At 49.5% G+C, this 21877-nt stretch overlaps 1 protein-coding gene across 1 annotated transcript in view; it reads left to right on the top strand.

Moving 5' to 3' along the window:
• The first annotated feature begins 993 nt into the window (after positions 1–993).
• Positions 994–21877, top strand: part of celsr2 (cadherin, EGF LAG seven-pass G-type receptor 2) — a 77240-nt gene continuing 56356 nt past the window's right edge. The window contains 2 exon segments of the mRNA XM_049023878.1: positions 994–4880; positions 20908–21543. Of these exon segments, the coding sequence (XP_048879835.1) occupies positions 1301–4880; positions 20908–21543 (4216 nt within the window). The 5' untranslated portion in view covers positions 994–1300.

Here is a 21877-nt window from a genome sequence, read left to right as displayed (position 1 = left end):
CTAATAGCTGGATATGGGTTCTCCGGGAGTCCTTTACACTAGCTGATGAAATGCATGTAATCGGTGAACATGACACATTGCTGGTCAACAGGGGTGCCGTAAGGACGGGTGGGGGCGGTTAGGACGATTACTAGGCCCCCTGAGTGACAGAGGTCCTAAAAATTTTGGAAAATAGCTGGATGGGTCTTGACTGGGGGGGGGGGGATATCTTTAGAAACGCCCCTGCTGGCCACTGATGAAAGCTATAAAAGTCTCACGTTAAGTTTATGGATTTTTTTTGGTTTGTTCATCGTTGGGATTCATCGTTTGTCTGTTGTTATATACGAAACCCCATCCTCTATAAAGACACCTAACCGTCCAGTACAGGTTTGAAAGAAGCGCTTATTTAAACCGGTGCTTGAGGCATGAGTATGTGACTGGTCGGATTGCTGTTATCTTAAATATTTACATCAGATAAGTGGATGTAAAGCAGTTCAGTTGAATTCATTGATGTCTCCTTAGATATATTGTTGCATAGATAACGTATGTATTTAAAAAACGTTTATGGTTCTAGTTTCCACATTATATCAGTAGCCGCTAAATAACAATAATAATAATAATGATAATAATAATAATAATAATAATAATAATAATAATAATAATAATAAGCAAATAAAAAAACAATGCAATTCAACTTTATGGGAAATTCTTTCATGCAGAATATGTAAAACAAATAAGATCACGTTACATTATTATAAATTAGCTTACAGTACTTCCTGAGCCCGGGTGCACCTACATCTAATGCAAAGTATTTGCCTACACGTTGTGTTAAAATGATAGTTCTTGGAAAACGCTCTGGAATCCACAATGTGCTTATACTTTCTGGCTTATAATAATAAAAACTATTTTTAAAAGGCAAATGAAACGACGGTTCACTTCTCTGATCAGTTCAGCTCCTTTAAGATCTGAGTCTTCGTTGAATTCCTCTCTCTCTCTCTCTCTCTCTCTCTCTCTCTCTCTCTCTCTCTCTCTCTCTCTCTCCTCTTACTGTTGTACTGAAACTGGTTTATGATAATGAGAATCCCACAAGGCGCAGGAATAAGTAGAGAGGCCATTTTAATCATTCATCCAAAAATCATCGGAGACGACATTCAGTGGTCCCTCGGAATCGAGTGAGCGGTTCTCATCACGGTCCAGCTGGAGATGCAGCCGCGCAGGCAAAGCACGGGAGGACCGCGTCAAAGGAGCCTGACTCGGCGGAAAGTTTGACAGAGGCATGCCGTAAATTACACTGAGTCGGAGCGGACCCTATTCATTAAAAATGTTCAGCATTATGTGCGATTTCTCGCTGATCATCATCGCCTGGCTAAAACTCGTTCCGTCTGCGGAGTGCTACAGCGTGCACGTCCAGGAGGAGGAGGAAGCCGGCATCCTGATCCAAAGTCTGGGGCAGAATGGGACCTGCACTCTGGAGCAGGTTACTACCCCTGATTTCACCAGGACTTTGGTGGAAGCGGACACGGCGACGGGGCTCGTGATCGCTTCTCGCTTTCCGGATTGTCGATGGATCCCCGCCAACCCGTTCACTCTCAGCGCTGTTTCACGGTGCACAAGCATCGCGCCCGGTTTCACCCACCTCGTCATTAATCGGTACGATGTACATGTTCACGGCAGGCACTGCCACAATAAGCGAAAAAGCAGAACGAAGCCAGATGCTGACATAATCAGTTTGCTTAGCGTCCCTGGATACCAGAAAGCCTGCTACGACGGTGACACTGCGCTGTTCCCCCTTGGGGAGTTGCTGCCGAACAGAGGCGGGATGCAGTGCAGCGTGACTGGTGGTTCGGACTTCTTCATTCGTGATGGACAGTTTTTTCTATCAAGGCATCTTTGTTTGAAGTATGGCACTATGCTCCAATTAGACCTGCACTGTGACAGGCGTTCAAACTCAGGGCCACATGTTACTGTAGTGGGAGGCAATGGAGGTATAGAGGGTTCAGAAGATTTCACAGTGCACTGGCGAATAGGGCTGGGATCCTCACATAAGGAGCATTTGGAGGAGCTGCTGGATACAGGGGCAGGTGTAGGTTCAGGTGGTGTAAACAGGCAGAAGAGGAATGTTAACACCAGTCCCCAGTTCCAACCCCCGATCTACCAGGCATCTGTCCCTGAGAACAGGCCAGGAGGGACACCTGTTGTGTTACTCAAGGCAGAGGATTCGGATGAAGGAGAGGCTGGCAGGCTGGAGTACTTCATTGACGCCTTGTTTGACAGCCGCTCAGAACGACTTTTTGCCGTGGACCCTGATAACGGTGCTGTCACCACAGTAGAGGTGCTGGACCGGGAGACAAAGGACACCCATGTGTTTAGGGTGACTGCGGTGGATTACGGCGCACCGCGGCGCACCGCCGTGGCCACACTCACCATCGTAGTGAGCGACACCAATGACCACGACCCCGTCTTTGAACAGCAGGACTATAAGGAGAGCATCCGGGAAAACCTGGAGATTGGGTATGAGGTGCTGACGGTGCGAGCTACAGATGGAGACGCTCCCATCAACGGCAACATCTTGTACCGTATCCTGAACAGCGATGGCTCCCACGAGGTGTTTGAGATCGACCCCAGGTCGGGGGTGATCCGCACTAAAGGCTCCGTTGATCGCGAGCAGGTGGAGGCGTACACTCTTTTGGTCGAGGCTGATGACCAGGGACGCGACCCCGGGCCGCGGAGTGCCACGGCGACTGTCCGCATCTCCGTAGAGGACGACAATGATAATGCCCCCCAATTCAGTGAGAAGCGGTATATGGTACAGGTCCCTGAGAACATACCAGCTAACACCGAGATCCTACAGGTGACTGCCATGGACCGTGACCGTGGCAGCAACGCAGTGGTGCACTATAGCATTATGAGTGGAAACACCAGAGGTCAGTTCTACATTGACGCACAGACAGGAAAGATGGATGTGGTGGGCCAGCTGGACTATGAGGCTAGCAAGGAGTATACGCTACGCATCAGGGCTCAAGACGGTGGCCGCCCACCACTCTCCAACATCAGTGGGCTTGTGACCGTGCAGGTTCTGGACGTCAATGACAACGCTCCAATTTTCGTCAGCACACCATTTCAGGCATCTGTTCTGGAGAATGTTCCAGCCGGCTACTCTGTTATCCACATCCAAGCCATCGACGCTGACTCAGGCGAGAACTCAAGGCTTGAGTACCTCCTCATCGAGACGATGCCAGGATTCCCATTTTCCATTAACAACAGCACAGGCTGGATCATGGTCTCGGATGACCTGGACCGGGAGAGGGTTGACTTCTACAACTTTGCCGTTGAGGCTCGTGATCATGGCTCCCCTCCGATGTCTTCAACAGCTAGTGTGACCATGACTGTCTTGGATGTGAATGACAACAAGCCAGAGTTCACTCAAAGAGCTTATTATCTGCGGCTAAACGAGGATGCAGCCGTGGGTACGAGTGTCGTCATGTTGTCTGCCGTGGACCGGGACGTCAATAGTGTGGTCACCTACCAGATATCTGGTGGGAACACTCGAAATCGCTTTGCAATCACCAGCCAGAGTGGTGGTGCCTTGATCTCCTTGGCACTGCCACTGGACTACAAGTTGGAGCGGCAGTACATCCTGAGTGTCACAGCCTCTGATGGCATGCTCTTTGACACCAGCCAAGTGTACATCAACATCACTGACGCTAATACGCACCGGCCTGTCTTTCAGAGCTCCCACTACTCCGTAAACATCAACGAGAACATACCCGTTGGCACCACAGTCGTCATCATCAGCGCCACCGATGAGGACACAGGGGAAAATTCGCGCATCACCTATATTATGGAGGACAGCATTCCCCAGTTTAGCATTCACCCAGCGACTGGAGCAGTCACTACTCAGATGGAACTAGACTATGAGGATCAGGTCTCTTACACTCTAGCCATCACGGCTCAGGACAATGGCATCCCGCAGAAGTCTGACACGACATACCTCGAGATTTCGGTGATCGACATGAATGACAACTATCCCCAGTTCCTACAAGACCAGTACCAGGGTACCATCACAGAAGATGTACCGGTGTACACAAGCGTGGTGCAGGTGTCTGCCACTGACCGTGACTCTGGGCTCAACGGGCGAGTGCTCTATACTTTCCAGGGGGGTGATGATGGTGACGGTGACTTCATTATTGAGTCAACCTCGGGGATCGTGCGTACTCTACGACGTCTGGACCGGGAGAATGTGCCCAAGTACAACCTGCGGGCCTTTGCTGTGGACAAAGGCTTCCCAGCACTCAAGACACCCGTGGACATTCAGGCAACAGTTCTGGATGTCAATGACAACCCACCGGTGTTCGAGAAAGATGAGTTCGACATTCTAGTGGAAGAGAACAGCCCCATTGGCCTGGTAGTAGCCCACATTTCAGCCTCTGACCCAGATGAAGGGAGCAATGCTCAGGTCATGTATCAGATTGTGGAAGGCAACATCCCAGAAGTCTTCCAGCTGGACATCTTCTCTGGAGAGCTGACAGCCTTGATGGACTTGGACTACGAGGCACACTCGGAGTATGTTATTGTAGTGCAGGCCACCTCCGCGCCCCTGGTCAGCCGAGCCACTGTGCACGTCAAGCTGATCGACAAGAATGACAATCCGCCTGTGCTCAAGAACTTTCAGATCATCTTCAACCATTACGTCACTAATAAGTCCAGCAGCTTTCCCTCGGGGGCCATCGGCCACATTCCCGCTCATGACCCAGATGTATCGGACCGGCTCCATTACAGGTTCGAAGCCGGCAATGAGTTGAACCTCGTGATCCTCAACCAGAGCACTGGAGAGCTTCGACTCAGCGATGACCTGAATAGCAATAGGCCATTGGAGGCTTCCATGAAGATTTCAGTGTCAGGTATGATTAAGGGTCCTGACACTGTATTTTCTAGTAGTTTTTGGTACTTGGTTTGCTTTTTAAGCTTATTGTTGTTTCCATGGCATGAAAAGTAAAGTATAAAAATGGAAAACAAAGACTTAATATATATTTTAAAAGTTCATGTAATCTAATGGAATATTAACATATGTTAGACAACCTTAAAAGTAAAACTTTCTTTTGCCCAGTAATTGTTTTGGGTGCCACTTTACAATAAGGCTACCCATATAAAGAGTTTATGAAGGGTTTATAATCTGGTTATTAATTAGGTTATAACACTTTGTAAAATATTAATAGACAATTTTAAACAAGTTATAACACAATTTTTATTAATGAGTTACTACCATTTAAAAGTGGCAAAAGGGAGTCTTACTGTAACGTGGTACCTTGTTTAGTTTATGATTCGGGAAATGTTCCTTATTCATGAAAAAGTGGGAAGATGTAACAGGTGTTTTGTCTTGGGATGGTGCTGGGTTGGTCAATGCTAAGGGATGAATTGGGTTGGAAGAGGACCAGAGGCCATACAAAATCCCCGAGAGCACAGCGGACACTGAGAAGTCCGGTAACAGTAGGCCGAGTAACATAGGGCATCTACCAGCAGCCAGAAGATATTTAGTGTGAGGATGAGAGAGCATTTATCTTACACTGGTGGACAGCGGTGTTTGTTTAAGGCAGGAGTGTGATGGTGTTAACTTTCCAGGAGTGTTTAATGACAGCTGTGAAGTGATTTGTGAAGTTTACTGGAATCTCAGTGCAGTAGGCAGGCAGTTCCTTAAGGCTCCTTTTAATTAGTTTCTGCACTAGCAGCACTAACTCTTGTGTAATGCGCTATTTTGTTACAGTTTCTCTAAGTAAATAGGGCAGCTCAGTTAGCTCAGTGTCTGTCTTTGTGGCCGTGGCACTTCTTCTGAGTTCCGCTCTGTTCACATGCTTGTGTAAGTTTACTTTCATTACTCTGTTTTACACCAGCAGTGCAAATATATTCCTTCCTATCTCTGTATTCTAGCTTTGCGCCCTGTGCTTCGGGGGACAGTCTCCAATCCCACCCCCCAAACCTGATTAGGATAAGAGGTGGATAATATATGGACTGGCGGCCCAAGCAGGAGGTCCACTGCATTCTGCTGCCGGCGTCACCATGCTTCTCTATTGCAGTGTTTCCCAACCCAGTCCATGGGGACTCACAGCACACAGTTTTTTGCTCCCTCCCAGCTCATACAAAAAATGTGGACTGTCTGGCAAGGAGCAGAAACGTGTACCGCTGTGAGTCCCCAAGGACTGGGGTGGGGAACACTGTTCTATTGGAGAAATTGCTTATGGAAAATGGACAGGACTGTAAATAAACAGCAAGTGGACATAGCAAGCTTAAAGAATGTTTGTGCAGTAGTCCCCCATATCTGAGGGTGACACATTCCAAGACCTACCAGGGATCAGGGGAAGCGCAGATAGCAGCTAACCATCTGCAGACTCCATATATAAAGTGATTTTCATGAATTTACATATGGTACTTGATAAATTACGCGCAGTAAGACATTACCAACATTAAATACATAAATAGTGCTGTACAGTACTGTACTGTACTCTGTCCCTCAAAAGACAATGAAAAAATATCATGTATCAAGGGATGTCAGAGCAATAGGGAACAATGAAAACAGGCTCACAGTTTACAGATTTTTTTTCAGATCGTGGTAAACCGTGAATAACTGAAACTGTGGATACGGACGGACTACTGCATTTATAACAGCCTCCTTCGTGCACGTTTACAGAATGACACTGGGACTTTGATTCTGGGAGTGAGTTTGTTGCTGGTTCCGGACCGATTTTTCATGATGCACATCCATCCAGTTATCCTCAGTCAGGGTTACTGGGGTCTGCATTGGGCAGCACTAAGGAAGGGAGTACTTTGCGTGGGATGCCAGTCCATCACAGGGCACAAGTGCGACAGGTAATGTGGAGACTCCAAGCGGCGGCGTCAGTGCAGGAGGAAACCAGAGCACCCAGGGAAAATGCAGGCGATTCAGGGAACCAGGGTAGCGGTCTGAACGTCCCTCCCGGAAGTGTAAGGAAACAGTGCTGCCCCCCGGGCCACAGTGGCTGCCTAGCAGATCTTTCTTTCCTGGTACCACCCCTGCTATAAAATTGTTTGCTAGCTTCCTGTCGTGGCAGGAGGGAATGAACACCGTTATCTAACTTACAACCCCCATGTTGAAGGGCCGTCACAGTGGGCAGGTATATAAATCTGCCAGAGCTGGGGCAGAGATGGAGAGGAGGGGGAAGAGGAATAGGATGATCCGGGACAAGCCAAGGGTGCCTCGGGGAGCTCAGAAATAGGCGATGGAGACACAATAGCAGAAGGGGCATTCAGCATTGAATACAGAGACACGCTCCGGCTGAGAAGTTAATTCATTACCAGGCTAGGCTTCTTAGGCAAGGTCTCACCTTGGGGGAGACATTTGTCAGTACGGAACATTCCGGAAGGGATGATGGATGGCGGTCGCTGGAATAACTTTGGGTGCTGTGTGTAAGACACTTAAACACGAAACTGCAAGACACTGTTTACATTATACACTCTGCTCATCTCAGCCAGATAAATGTTTCTCAGTTTAGTTTCCATCCAGAAGGTGATAGGTTTGATATCCTGTGTCTGGAAGGGTTGTCTTCTCACCATCAACCCTTTAAGCACGACCTCTAACCCCAAATCCCTATATTTACATGTATGTCTGTGTCTCTCATGGAGAATAAGTGTTTTATGGATTCAGCGTACAGTGTATCTGTATAAAAAGATGCATTGTTTAATTTGGGAATTAAAAATCCTGTGGTTGTGATTAGTTAGGCTAATCTAAGATTGATGAATGACTTGGGGAGCTGGGGTTAGCTGAATTCTGCAGAACGGGGGCTTGGGGTTAGGGTTTGACATAATGACGTTATTCTTTAGGTTTCAGGGACACAATAAGCAGTCCGTCAAATGCGCACCAGCTGTGTCGCATGCTGTCTCTAAAATGCCACAAATCGACGACGGGTTCCGTCGGCACAAAGGTCCGATTCAGGGCAGAGAAGAGCAGGCGGAAGCATGGGGGGCTCTGACTGGACCCCCGGCTGCCTGTACCCGCCACCGTGCCAGGGCGCCACCTGCACTGCTGTCATGACAGAATTCTCTGAGTCTGCTGATGAGTGGTGCCTACAGATGGGTCCTTTGTTCAGGCTGCCTGAAGCGAAGGTGTCGGTGCCCGACCAGGCGAATCCTCCGTGGTGTTCCGCCTCTGGGCATGAATGGGAGCACCGTGCCCAGCGGTTTCCAGGGCTCCCCCAGTCTCAGCCCACGTGTTTCTCTAACAGCGCGTCTGTGGAGAGTCAGGAGGTGGACGTTCTGGTTAGGGGGGGTGAAGTTAGGGGACAGCTCACCTTTGCTAAGGCTTCTGGTGAGGATAATTACTGAGGCTGCTTTTGTTAGGGAATGGGGGGGGGGCGAGCCCTCCGAGGGAGCAGAGGCCGCACTCGGAATAAACTTCATCTCCATCCTGTCTCACATGCACCTATATGCCTTCCTGGTAGATGCGAAAACAGCATCATGAACTGGAGAAATGTGGACATCGTAACTTCAGACGTTTCCAACAGACATTTCTGCAGGACTTTTAGGCTGTTAAAAGAAATCTTTTCCCTAAACTAGGGAGCCCCTGGGGGGGCAGCCTGACCAGAGCTATGGAGCCCTGACCATCACATAAGTACCTGGGAGCTGGTGACTGTGGGTAGCTTTAATGATTGCATTGGGGGGATGGGGTGTGTGTGTGTGTGTGGGTGTCCTTTCACTCGAACTGGGGATAAGGGCCCTTGAATTTCTTTTCTCATTGCAAAACATTTAACCTTTCTATGAGCCCCCTGCAACTCCTCTACTGCCCTGCAGGGGGTGCAGAGCACTGATCTAGTCCATTAGCCTTTTGACTCAATGTGCAGCCTTAACTAAGAAGCTTCAGCTTGTAGTAAAGCAATAACCCATCAAACATGTGTAGCCATAGGGGCCCAGAGCCTGTCCTGGAAGTACAATCAGAGTAGGGGCCCAGGGTCTATCCTGGAAGTACGGTCAGAGTAGGGGCCCAGGGTCTATCCTGGGAAGTACGGTCAGAGTAGGGGCCCAGGGTCTATCCTGGGGAGTACAGTCAGAGTAGGGGCCCAGGGTCTATCCTGGGAAGTACGGTAGAGTAGGGGCCCAGAGTCTATCCTGGGAAGAATGGTAGAGTAGGGGCCCAGGGTCTATCCTGGGAAGTACGGTAGAGTAGGGGCCCAGGGTCTATCCTGGGAAGTACGGTCAGAGTAGGGGCCCAGGGTCTATCCTGGAAGTACGGTCAGAGTAGGGGCCCAGGGTCTATCCTGGGAAGTACGATCAGAGTAGGGGCCCAGAGTCTATCCTGGGAAGTATGGTCAGAGTAGGGGCCCAGGGTCTATCCTGGGAAGTACGATCAGAGTAGGGGCCCAGGGTCTATCCTGGGAAGTACGATCAGAGTAGGGGCCCAGGGTCTATCCTGGGAAGTACGATCAGAGTAGGGGCCCAGGGTCTATCCTGGGAAGTACGATCAGAGTAGGGGCCCAGGGTCTATCCTGGGAAGTACGATCAGAGTAGGGGCCCAGGGTCTATCCTGGGAAGTATGGTCAGAGTAGGGGCCCAGGGTCTATCCTGGGAAGTACGGTCAGAGCTCAGAGCCAAAAATGTCAGCAGAAAAATAATGTCAAAATGCTGAGAAATTCTTTGTTTGGCCGCTGTTGTCCTGGTGACCCCAGCCATGCGAATTGCCTGGTGGTTGGGGGTGGGTGCTGGGTGGGGGCCTCTTTGTGTTCTGGCATGACGAGTGGAGCTGTTCATACTTCATGAAGAGCAACATGACGGCTCTTCCACAGAACCCCCTCCTTCAGTGAAGCCCCGCCCTTCCCTATGCTCATTGGTTTAAACTTCCTCCTGCTTCTCCCGCCCATCTTGTGGCCCCACAGACGTGATGCACGGAAACCCAGCCATCACCTTCACAGCTGGTAGAAAGTTGAGTTGAGTTGGGGGCTCATGTTGCATGACAGCCCTTCCGAGGCAGGGGGAGCATTTGCCATTGATTTTGAATCAAATGAATTCTTCTCTTCCCCTTTTGGCCGATGAATAATTTGTGAGACATTTCTAGATATCAGTGAGCAGTGAAGCAGACGTGGCAGATGTTTCAATGCCCATTTAATATATTTATAAGTCTAGGAGTGACGGATTGAGGGGGTTTGTGGTGCTGAAATCTCCCCTTCAGTCATGAATCTCAGCGTTTCAGAGGGTTGCTGTGGGCTGCAGATTCATCAGAATGACTGACTCCCAATGGACTTTGTGTCAGTGAGGTCAGCTGTGGGGGGGGGGGGGCTGCTTCCTGCCCCTAATGTTCCCCTCATTTGGATGGACTCACTGCTTCTCTGCTATAATGGAGGATGCATGGTGGATGACATCATCTCCCAGTCGAGGGAGGGTGACTTTTAATCACAATTTGCAGTCATGCTGAATTCACTGAATCAACCTCATTTCGGTTTAATTTTATACACTCCTGCTTTTACTGTGTCTGTCTCTGTTTTTGCTGTTTCTTCGCCTAATAGTAACAGGCCTTCAGGCGGTGAAGCAGTCCATATTCAATATTGCAAGAGAAGTAGTCAACATCTCAGGATTTTCTCAAATTTTACACTCTTCAAAACAGCCCCCTTTTGCTTTGATGACAGCATTGCAGACTCTTGCTATTCTTTCAACCGGCTTCCAGATGTAGCTTCTCCAACAGTCCTGAAGGTGTTTCCATAAGTTCGGGGCACTAGTTGGCTACCTCACTTTTACTCTTTGATCCAACTCATCCTGCACCAGCTGTACAGACGGTGCTTTAAGTGGGCTGGTACTCACAGGTATGCAGTAAACACCTCTTTGTCTTTATCTTCAGAATACCAGGAATATTTCTTATGTACCAACACAGAAAAACAAGAGTACTGATCTTTGCCCATTTCAAACACCGTCTTAATGGTCTAGGTCGGGGGATTGTGGGGACCAGATCATCTGTCACAGCACTCTATTTTGTGTCCTTTTTCACAAGATAATACTTACTACATAACTTCGAGGTGTGCTTAGGGTTGTTATCTTGTTTGACTGGTGCTGTATATATTCCCAGCATGCTTGCCCTGGTGCTTTATGACACCATGTAACAACATCACAGCCTGACAGAATTACACATTCTTTGACATTTACACAAAGTGGCCACTCCCCTTGGCTCGGTGTGTGGAATTTGCATTATTTTGTGGATTTCCTCGGGAGACAACTGCTTTGTAAGTATGTGTGTCCACACTGTGATGGACTGACGTCCCATCTTAGGTGTCCCCTGACCTGTACATCCTGGGATAGGCTCCAAACTCTCCCCAGCCTTGTACTAGATAAGTGAAAAATGGAGGGGAGTGACGGATACAGGTTGTGCTCCTTTCTTGGGCTCGCGTCCCATCCAGGTGTGTTCCCGCCTTGTGAATGGCTGGTGTCCCATCCAGATGTGCTCCCGCCTTGTGATACGCTGATGTCCCATCCAGATGTGCTCCCGCCTTGTGATATGCTGGTGTCCCATCCAGATGTGCTCCCGCCTTGTGAATGGCTGGTGTCCCATCCAGATGTGCTCCCGCCTTGTGATACGCTGGTGTCCCATCCAGATGTGCTCCCGCCTTGTGATACGCTGGTGTCCCATCCAGATGTGCTCCCGCCTTGTGATACGCTGGTGTCCCATCCAGATGTGCTCCCGCCTTGTGATACGCTGGTGTCCCATCCAGATGTGCTCCCGCCTTGTGATACGCTGGTGTCCCATCCAGATGTGCTCCCGCCTTGTGATACACTGGTGTCCCATCCAGATGTGCTCCCGCCTTGTGATACACTGGTGTCCCATCCAGATGTGCTCCCGCCTTGTGATACGCTGGCGTCCCATCCAGGTATGCTATTGGGTAAGCAGTTATGGAAGATGAAAGGAATGAAATGGCATGCTTAGACCGAAATGCCAATGCTGAGGTATATAATTCCGCACGCTGACCAGGTCGCTGCGTTAAAGGTTACGGACGTCACGGCCAACAGTAGATTTATTTATTCCAGAAATTGCAAGGAAAGCATGCAGCCAAAGACTGCTTCATGGACTTATCCTTTACATCAGTGTTTCCCAACCCAATCTTCGGGGACACCCAGACAATCCATGTTTTTGCTGCCACCAAGTTCTTTACCAGGCAGTCCATGTTTTTGCTTCCTCCTAGGAGCTGGGAGGGAGCAAAATCATGGACTGTCTAGGTGTCCCCAAGGACCGGATTGGGAAACACTGCTTTAGATAAAGGGGAGGCCAGTTCTCTTAGCCTTCTAGTCTTTAGTTTTCCGTTGCTGTTCTGTCTAAAGAACAATTTGTATATCAGGGTCACCGCATGATTCCCAGACTGTCTCTGGGGTGTAACAGCGATGGCTCTGATTGGGGCAGAAATGGCTGAAGCATTAAAGAGAGAACCCCCACCACCATGTTACGGTCAGTATCTCGGTCATGATGCTCTCTGATGGCGAGCGGGGGGCCAGCAGTGCAATAGGCAGGAAGGAACAGACAAAAAAACCTCCAGGGGAAGGACCAAGGAACAAGGAAAACTTTGTGTGGGAAGCAGGAGAAATGGCTCCTATACCTTAGTGCAATTTTTTAGTTAGAACTCAGTGAGTTTGATTTTGTATTGAGTCCCAATCAGGGGATATTCTCTGCCAGCATTTTCTACTCCATAATCCTTTGATGCCTCTGTGAGACGTTGGTCCTGAATGCCATGAAAGATCTGTGAACAAGAGGGACACACAGGGGGAGCCAGACCGGTCTGTTTTAAATCGTCCTTCACAATAAAGTCCCAGGTTTGTTTTTTGCTAAACCTTTTGCACAGAAGAAGCATTTTGCTGAGTCTATGGAAGACCACCGTGCTCAGATATATCCCGGTGGGCAGATCCAGCTACAGATCTCATGGGGCAGCTTGATAGCTGGAGGACTGCGGGTGGGGGGTTATTGTGCCCCACCCCCCACAGACAGTCGGGTGAGCATAAGTCACAGCGGCTGAGGGTCTGAGGTCATATAAACGCTATTAGTGACAGTGGGGAATTTATCTCCCTACACATTGACCAGGCAATGTTTTCAGAAGGTCCTACGGTCTGTGGACTGATTTGGCTGATCTGAGGTGTTCCTTGAAGCAGGATTTCTCAGTTAGCTGGGTTAGCTTACGCTAGAAGTCATGATCATCCAATGATAGTTTGGGTACGGAGCATTCCTATTGGACAATCATGAATCCTTCTTGGTGCAACACCCCCCTAGTGGCCGGTCATTTCAGGGGCCCAGCCTGGGTGCCATGATACCTGCAATTCCGCAAATGATTTAGCCAAGTCGGAAGGTTTTTAATGCCTATTAGGCATTAAAAATACATTTTGCATTTTGCTGCAGTGTACCAGCTAATGAAACAGAATAAATTAACCCCAGTAAAGGTGGATCAAAACAGGCTGCATCGACACAAAATTCCTCCGTTTCCTTTAAACATAACTTTGTATTTAACTGATGCTTTGGAAACATGATGTGATTTTAACTTTGCTCTGCAGTTGAACCAAACCATCTAGGATCATCTTTTTCAAATCCGGACAGGCGGACTAAATAGTCTTTAAGGTTCTGGACCTGTAATCTGGAATCTCCCACCATGAAGCATGTGACCTGGTTTGCTGATGAAAAAATAGGTATCAAGGTAATAACTGTCATTTGCTTTGGATTAACGGCAGAAGCTGAATCAGCGTGTGTGGAACCGAGCTTTGAAATGAGATTCTGGCAAACAAGCCGCCTAAAGAAGGATTTATGTGAGCAGAGACCCGTTATTGGACCGAGATTTTAGACTCTCTGCTCGTGCTCTGACTCGAACGCTGACAGGATGTGGCTGCTGGTGACAATGGGGGTTGGGGGGGGGGGGGTACTATAGGACAAGCAGTGCCAATAGCAGTAAATTAATGAGTCACATGAGGGTCAATGGAGTCGTGTGCAAATCCGATGTGTTAGATGAAGAAATCCCACTGCCTCAGATTCATGTGAGCTGCCCTCCGGACCCCCCCAGGCATGATTACTGTGCTTGGGGGGGCAAGCAGCTCAATTTGTTTATGCTGGTGGAGTCTCCTCTTACTGAGGAATTATTGGTCTGTCGCTACATCTGACGTCTCCGGCTTTTAATTATGTTGTCAGCAGCTCTTGGCTGTAATTTGCATATGTTCACAGGCATTTGTAACAGAGCCTTGTGTACTGATCTGTGACGATTAAGAACGAAGGCTCTTTGGTGATGTACTCAGAGTATCTAGCGACTTTTACTAGGCTGGTGGAGTCCGCTCCAGGTCTGATGGACGAGTCTGAGGAGTCTCCGAATGCCAGGAGAATGTTACTTGCCTCACTGCATTCTGCCAACTGTAAAGTTTGGTGGAGGAGGGATAATAGTATGGGGTTGTTTTTCAGGGGTTGGGCTTGGCTCCTTAGATCCAGCGAAGGGAACCCTTACTGTTTCAGCATACCAAGACATTTGGACAATTCTATGCTTCCACCTTTGTGGGAAAACTTTGGGGAAGGTCCTTTTCTGTTCCAGCATGTGTTCCAGTGCACAAACCGAGGTCTATAGAGACATGGGTGTGTTGCTGATATCATGTTCCTGATGGGCGTGTTCCTGATGGCATGTTCCTGATGGGCGTGTTCCTGGTGGATGTGTTCCTGATGGGTGTGTTCCTGATGGCGTGTTCCTGATGGGCATGTTCCTGATGGCGTGTGTCTGATGGGCGTGTTCCTGATGGACGTGTTCCTGATGGGCGTGTTCCTGGTGGACGTGTTCCTGATGGGTGTGTTCCTGATGGCGTGTTCCTGATGGGCATGTTCCTGATGGTGTATGTCTGATGGGCGTGTTGCTGATGGGCGTATTCCTAATGGATGTGTTCCTGATGGGTGTGTTCCTGATGGCATGTTCCTGATGGGCGTGTTCCTGATGGGCGTGTTCCTGATGGCGTATTCCTGATAGGCGTGTTCCTGATGGGCGTGTGTCTGATGGTGTGTGTCTGATGGGCGTGTTCCTGATGGGCGTGTTCCTAATGGATGTGTTCCTGATGGGTGTGTTCCTGATGGGCGTGTTCCTGATGGCATGTTCCTGATGGGCGTGTTCCTGATGGCATGTTCCTGATGGGCGTGTTCCTGATGGCATGTTCCTGATGTAGTGTGTCTGATGGGCGTGTTCTTGGTGGACGTGTTCCTGATGGGCGTGTTCCTGATGCCGTGTGTCTGATGGGCGTGTTCCTGATGGGCGTGTTCCAGATGGATGTGTTCCTGATGGGCGTGTTCCTGATGGCGTGTTCCTGATGGGCGTGTTCCTGATGGCATGTGTCTGATGGGCGTGTTCCTGATGGCGTGTCCCTGATGGGCGTGTTCCTGATGGCGTGTGTCTGATGGGCGTGTTCCTGATGGACGTGTTCCTGATGGACGTGTTCCTGATGGGTGTGTTCCTGATGCCGTGTGTCTGATGGGCGTGTTCCAGATGGATGTGTTCCTGATGGGTGTGTTCCTGATGCCGTGTGTCTGATGGGCGTGTTCCTGATGGCGTGTTCCTGATGGGCGTGTTCCTGATGGCGTGTTCCTGATGGGCGTGTTCCTGATGGCATGTTCCTGATGGTGTGTGTCTGATGGGCGTGTTGCTGATGGGCGTATTCCTAATGGATGTGTTCCTGATGGGTGTGTTCCTGATGGCGTATTCCTGATAGGCGTGTTCCTGATGGGCGTGTGTCTGATGGTGTGTGTCTGATGGGCGTGTTCCTGATGGGCGTGTTCCTAATGGATGTGTTCCTGATGGGTGTGTTCCTGATGGGCGTGTTCCTGATGGCATGTTCCTGATGGGCGTGTTCCTGATGGCATGTTCCTGATGGGCGTGTTCCTGATGGCATGTTCCTGATGTAGTGTGTCTGATGGGCGTGTTCTTGGTGGACGTGTTCCTGATGGGCGTGTTCCTGATGCCGTGTGTCTGATGGGCGTGTTCCTGATGGGCGTGTTCCAGATGGATGTGTTCCTGATGGGCGTGTTCCTGATGGCGTGTTCCTGATGGGCGTGTTCCTGATGGCATGTGTCTGATGGGCGTGTTCCTGATGGCGTGTCCCTGATGGGCGTGTTCCTGATGGCGTGTGTCTGATGGGCGTGTTCCTGATGGACGTGTTCCTGATGGACGTGTTCCTGATGGGTGTGTTCCTGATGCCGTGTGTCTGATGGGCGTGTTCCAGATGGATGTGTTCCTGATGGGTGTGTTCCTGATGCCGTGTGTCTGATGGGCGTGTTCCTGATGGCGTGTTCCTGATGGGCGTGTTCCTGATGGCGTGTTCCTGATGGGCGTGTTCCTGATGGCATGTTCCTGATGGCGTGTTCCTGATGGGCGTGTTCCTGATGGCGTGTGTCTGATGGGCGTGTTCCTGATGGACGTGTTCCTGATGGGCGTGTGTCTGATGGGCGTGTTCCTGATGGACGTGTTCCTGATGGGTGTGTTCCTGATGGGCGTGTTCCTGATGGCGTGTTCCTGATGGGCGTGTTCCTGATGGACGTGTTCCTGATGGGAGTGTTCCTGATGCCGTGTGTCTGATGGGTGTGTTCCTGATGGGCGTGTTCCTGATGCCGTGTGTCTGATGGGCGTGTTCCTGATGGTGGTGTTCCTTGTCTGTCATATTCCCATTCACTATGACCCACACGCATCACAGCAGTCTATAGCTGAACTTTTGCATCTAGAGGCACCTTAACTGATGCAGCTTCTTGTGCATAATCAGACCATCAGATAAGCTGTGCAGTCTTACCGTTAAACCTGCACACACACAGTAAACATTCAGGCCTCAGCTACCAAACCTTGTCCCGAAGCCCTGCTCTGCATGCTGGTTTTCCCTCCATTTGAGATTTTGCTCAAACAGGGACACTTTTATACCCCTAAACTGTGTATTGTTGTTTTGCGGGCAAACAATGGATTATCTCACTTTTGCCCAGTTTTGTTCAATTCAGTGTATCTTTATAATGCACCAAAATAGTTGGCTGCAGAGTGTGTCACATATATATATACAGAAAGTATGAAAACACAGTCCGCTGTGCAAGCAGAAAAAGACAGAAGACAGAGCAGGAGGAATTCCTTAGCTTAGCCTTATAAGGGAAAATACTGCTCGGGGTTAACAGGAGACAAAATATATTTTTTTGTCCAGTCCTCTTTTAATAGGCTGTTTGTCGACACAGGGCACAGGCCCGAGGACACCCTGAATGACAGGTGACTGGGTGTGGGCTCACACATTAAGGGCAGACATGAGTTCAGCTAAAAACTCGGGAGTGGAAATTGAACCCATAACCCTTTTACACCACATACATCAAATATTGCCTGTTTATGTAGATCGGATCGTTTAAATACTTGTGTAGTTGTCATATTTTATATCGGTAACTGACTGCACACAACATGTCATGCTAATAAGATACAGATAATGCAGATTAGATTCCCTGCACGCAGTTAATTAGGTTTAGTGGATTGATTTAATTATTTTAGCCTTCTCTCTGAGTGTGGAGCTTCTTAGGGGATTAAAGAGATCCTGAAAGTGACCCATGGGGTTTGCCGGTATCAGCCCCTCGTGTTTACAGCCTGATAGGGATGTTCGGGTCTTTAGCAGCGAGGCGGGTACTAAACACGGCTGCATTTCACGACTCCTCTCCCCCTCTCCTAGACGCCAGCTGTTGACAGAACCGCAGGCGAGATGGGGTCCCAAACGATGGGGTAGCTCCCACACCATGGATAGGCGCCAATTCACTAACACACCATCGAGAGTCGGATGCTGGGCTCCTCCCTTTCCACAGGCATGGGCAGAGCTCTTAGTGCATGAGCAGCATTAGGTGCCGGGAGAGGCTGGTCCTGGGCTGCCTGGACCCACCACGGGTGGTTCTGTGGTCCCAGTCCGGGATCCACTTGGGCCTGATCCACAGCTAAATCACCCAATACCCTCATGCACAATGCTAGCAACTGCAGAAAACATCTATAGCGTGACTAATGGGAGCCTCTCCTACCTCATCAAAATCATTTCTCTTTAATTTGTGCTTCTGTAAGCAGAAGCGGCATGAAGGTTCGATGAGTAGCACAGGTTCCTCGCAGCGGTAGGGTTATGGGTTTGATTCCTGCCCCTGAGTTTGCGTTTTCTTACGTCTGCATGGATTTTAGATCCGGTTTCTGCGTACAGTCTGAAAATGTGCCGTTAGATGATCTTCTAACCGTCTGCTTAGTACAGGGTCTCTGGGGAAGCCTGGAACTTGTGCCAAGAATGCAGCAGACATGGGGAGCCGGTCCATCACACACTCAGGATGATTTAGAGACAGCAGATAGCCAGTCTGTATGCCACTGAACTGCATGAGGTAAGCAACACAGGGCAGAGATTCAGGATATAGGCAACTGTGCCACCCACAGAGTCAGTGTGCCAAGCAGTTAGGTAAACCGATGTGTTGGGCTTTTTGTGTGGAGGGTGGACAGTCCTGCAATGGCCTGCTTTGCATCCGCGGTGTCTCTGCTGCGTGCTTATGGTTATAGAAGATGGACCCTCAAGTCAGACAGGCACAGAAATACGCAGCCTTTGGAAGAGCGTCTGTCTTTATTGTAATAATGACCAATGTGGCTTTAACATTCTGTTCTTGCGTCTCTTTCCTCGTGACCTGTAATATATTATCTGTGAGATTCAAAATGACCAGAGAGAATCTGATTTTGTAATGTGACACCAATAGCTAGATGGAGAGAATCTTCTGGGTCTGTCATCCAAACAAACACTGAGAAGCTCCCTTTGTCTGCGTCGCCTCTCCAGTGACTGTTTTTTTTTTCTCAAACGTTTCTGAAATGTTCTCAAATTAGCTGACGGCAGGCGCATAATTTCCCTTGTGGTTCCCATTTATCCTTCAGTGCAGGAGCTTCCTAGACATTGGTATGTTCAACTGTTTTGTTTTATGGTTAAAAAAATAATAATAACCAAAATAACAGCTTAAATGTCCACCTTGACCAGGAATCCCAAGGTGCTTGGGGGAGGGGGGGGGGGGGGGGGGGGCTCAGTGTTCATTGGTCGGCCTGTGATTGTTACCCAGAATTCCGCTGGAGCCCTTGCAGTTGGCAACTGCACAGAGGCACGGAGGATTAAATGCTGTTAATGCATATGAGGTTCCTGTCGTTGCTCTGCTGGCTGTCCTACTTCTGAACGTGACTAATAGGGGTCTGTCTCCTTGCTTGCCTTGGAGGCCTGCCACTACGCGTGTAACGAGAAGCCATTCTGAATCACGGATTGGCTCCAAGTCTCCACGATCTGGCAGCATCGATTCAGAGCCCCCAGTCTGGCTTTAGCAGCAAAAACCAATAAAGTCGTCACGAATACTTCTGTCGGCTCACTATTTCCGCGTATTACCATAATACTTTTTAGCGCTAAGATTTTATGATTAACTTCAGTTACCTGGACTCTCTGATGATTGTGCAGTGCAAAGCAAAACACTGACACTGAAGTATGTTACATTGCATGCAGTTAGAACTGAATAAAATCGCATCGTATCTGGATTGATTTATATTATTATTATTGTTAAATTGAATGTATGGAGTCCTTACTGTATATGTTTTGCTGTCTTTCTCGGATTGTATTGCTGGCCGTGTATCTACAGTAGATGCATATCATCTGAGAGAGAGAAGCGCCACATTTACTGCAGTGAGTGTGCATGTGCGCACGTGTTTTTTCATGGCTTATCATGGGATTAAAGTGTCTCTGTACCTTCCCAGAATCCAACGGGGGAAGGGCTGTACCAACCCGGGAGCCCCTCCCCCTTTGGCTCTTTCTCTCAGTGGACTGATGCTTGGTGGCGTGTCGTTATTGTTAGTGGGGGGTTTTGGCTCCGTGAAATGCCGACTTGCTGTCTCTGCCTGCCACTGGGTGGGGGTGTGGGAGCTGGGGGCTCCTTCTTAAGTTGTTGTATTCTGTATGGACATGGTAGTTTTGATTGGCCTGGGATAGGGTACGATCCTGTGCAGGGTGCCCCTGTTCCAGGCCTGGTGCATTTTGGAGAAAGTTGCAGGCTCACTTTGGCTTTGTGTTGGTTAAGGAATTATTGGAAATGGGTGGCTGGGTTGATGGGAGGTTTTGGCTAAAGATTATTTGTTCTTTATTATGATTATTACGTCACAGAGATATTTCCTCTGACTTTTCATTAAGATTTAATCCCTGACTTTTGCTGTGGGGTGTCATGCGCACTGGTTCCTAACTGCACATTGTGCAGTTAGACTAAACTATTGTGTTTATTCCATCTGTATCTAGAAAAGTCTGCTGTGTTGTTGATGTTGATATCTGTGCTCAGAACAACTGCTCACTTTTCACTTCTTCCTGCATCTCTCTGTTCTTTATCTCTCTTTTTCTATCTCTTTTTGTATTTCCATATCCCCTTCTCCTCCTCCCCTCTCCCTGTCTCTCTCCTACTCCCCCTCTCTCTGTCTCTCTCCTCCTCCCCTGTACCCCTGTTACTCTTTTCCTTCCCTCTCCTGCTGTCTCTCTCTACCTCCCCTCTCCCCTCTCTCTCTCCTCCTCTCCCTCTCCCTGTCTCTCTCCTCCTCCCCTGCACCCCTGTTACTCTCCTCCTTCCCTCACCCCTGTCTCTCTCCTCCTCCCCCTCTCCCCGTCTCTCTCCTCCTCCCCTGTACCCCTGTTACTCTTCTCCTTCCCTCTCCTGCTGCCTCTCTCTACCTCCTCCTCTCCCCTCTCTCTCTCCTCCTCTCCCTCTCCCTGTCTCTCTCCTCCTCCCCTGCACCCCTGTCTCTCTCTACCTCCTCCTCTCCCCTTTCTCTCCCCTTCTCCCCCTCTCCCTGGTCTCTCTCTTTCTCCCGGGTCTCCTGTCTCTCTCTCCCCTCTCCATGTCCCCTGCCCTCCTCTCTCTTGGGCTTCTCCTGTTCCTTCCCTTCCCCGTCTCAGATGGGGTCCACACGGTGTCAGCACAGTGCCTCCTCAAGGTCACCATCATCACGGATGAGATGCTGACCAACAGCATCACGGTGCGCTTGGCCAACACGTCTCAGGAGCACTTCCTGTCTCTACTGCTGGCCCGCTTCCTGGACAGCGTGGCCCATGTGCTTTCAGCCTCGCGCCACGACGTAGCGGTCTTCAACGTGCAGGACGACACGGACGTGCGCGCTGGTATCCTCAACGTCAGCCTGTCGGCGACCGTGGGGGGGCGAGGCGCCGGCTTCCTGGGCTCTGAGGAGCTGCAGGAGCGCCTCTACCTCAATCGCAGCCTCCTGGCACGGCTCTCATCCCAACACGTGCTTCCCTTCGACGACAACATTTGCTTGCGCGAGCCCTGCCAGAACTACATGAAGTGTGTCTCTGTGCTCAAGTTCGACAGCTTGGCACCCTTTGTGGCCTCTGACGCTGTGCTCTTCCGGCCGATCCAACCTGTGGCGGGCCTGCGCTGCCGATGCCCACGCGGCTTCACCGGCGACTACTGCGAGACGGAGATCGACCTGTGCTACTCACAGCCCTGTGGGGAGCACGGCGTGTGCCACAGTTCCGAGGGAGGCTTTACCTGCCAATGTCACGAGGGCTACACCGGTGAGCCAGGGGGGCGGGGCCTTGTAGCCGCACGACTTCAGCTTGGTCGCCTTGGCGACACGTTGTCATAGCGCTTAATTGACATGAGCTAATTGCATCATTATTCTGATTGCTTTTTGGTTTGCTCTTTTTTTTTCAAATGTTACCAGGTCTGCTTTCAGATTCATCAAAGTGAAATATTCATATACTCCATTTAAAAAGCCATAGCGTGTCAAAGTAATAATTTGTGTTTTGCTCATGTTTTTGTGTTTTGCATGATTGCGTTTTTCGCAGTTTCGTGGCTGCGCTAGGAATCTAAGCATCACCCATAACTCATAAGTGATGATGAATATTT

This window comes from Brienomyrus brachyistius, chromosome 8 (assembly GCF_023856365.1).
Source record: "Brienomyrus brachyistius isolate T26 chromosome 8, BBRACH_0.4, whole genome shotgun sequence".
NCBI classification, from domain to species: Eukaryota; Metazoa; Chordata; class Actinopteri; order Osteoglossiformes; family Mormyridae; genus Brienomyrus; species Brienomyrus brachyistius.
Note: the sequence above shows the minus strand (reverse complement) of the source record. Positions and strands in the feature narration are given on the sequence as shown.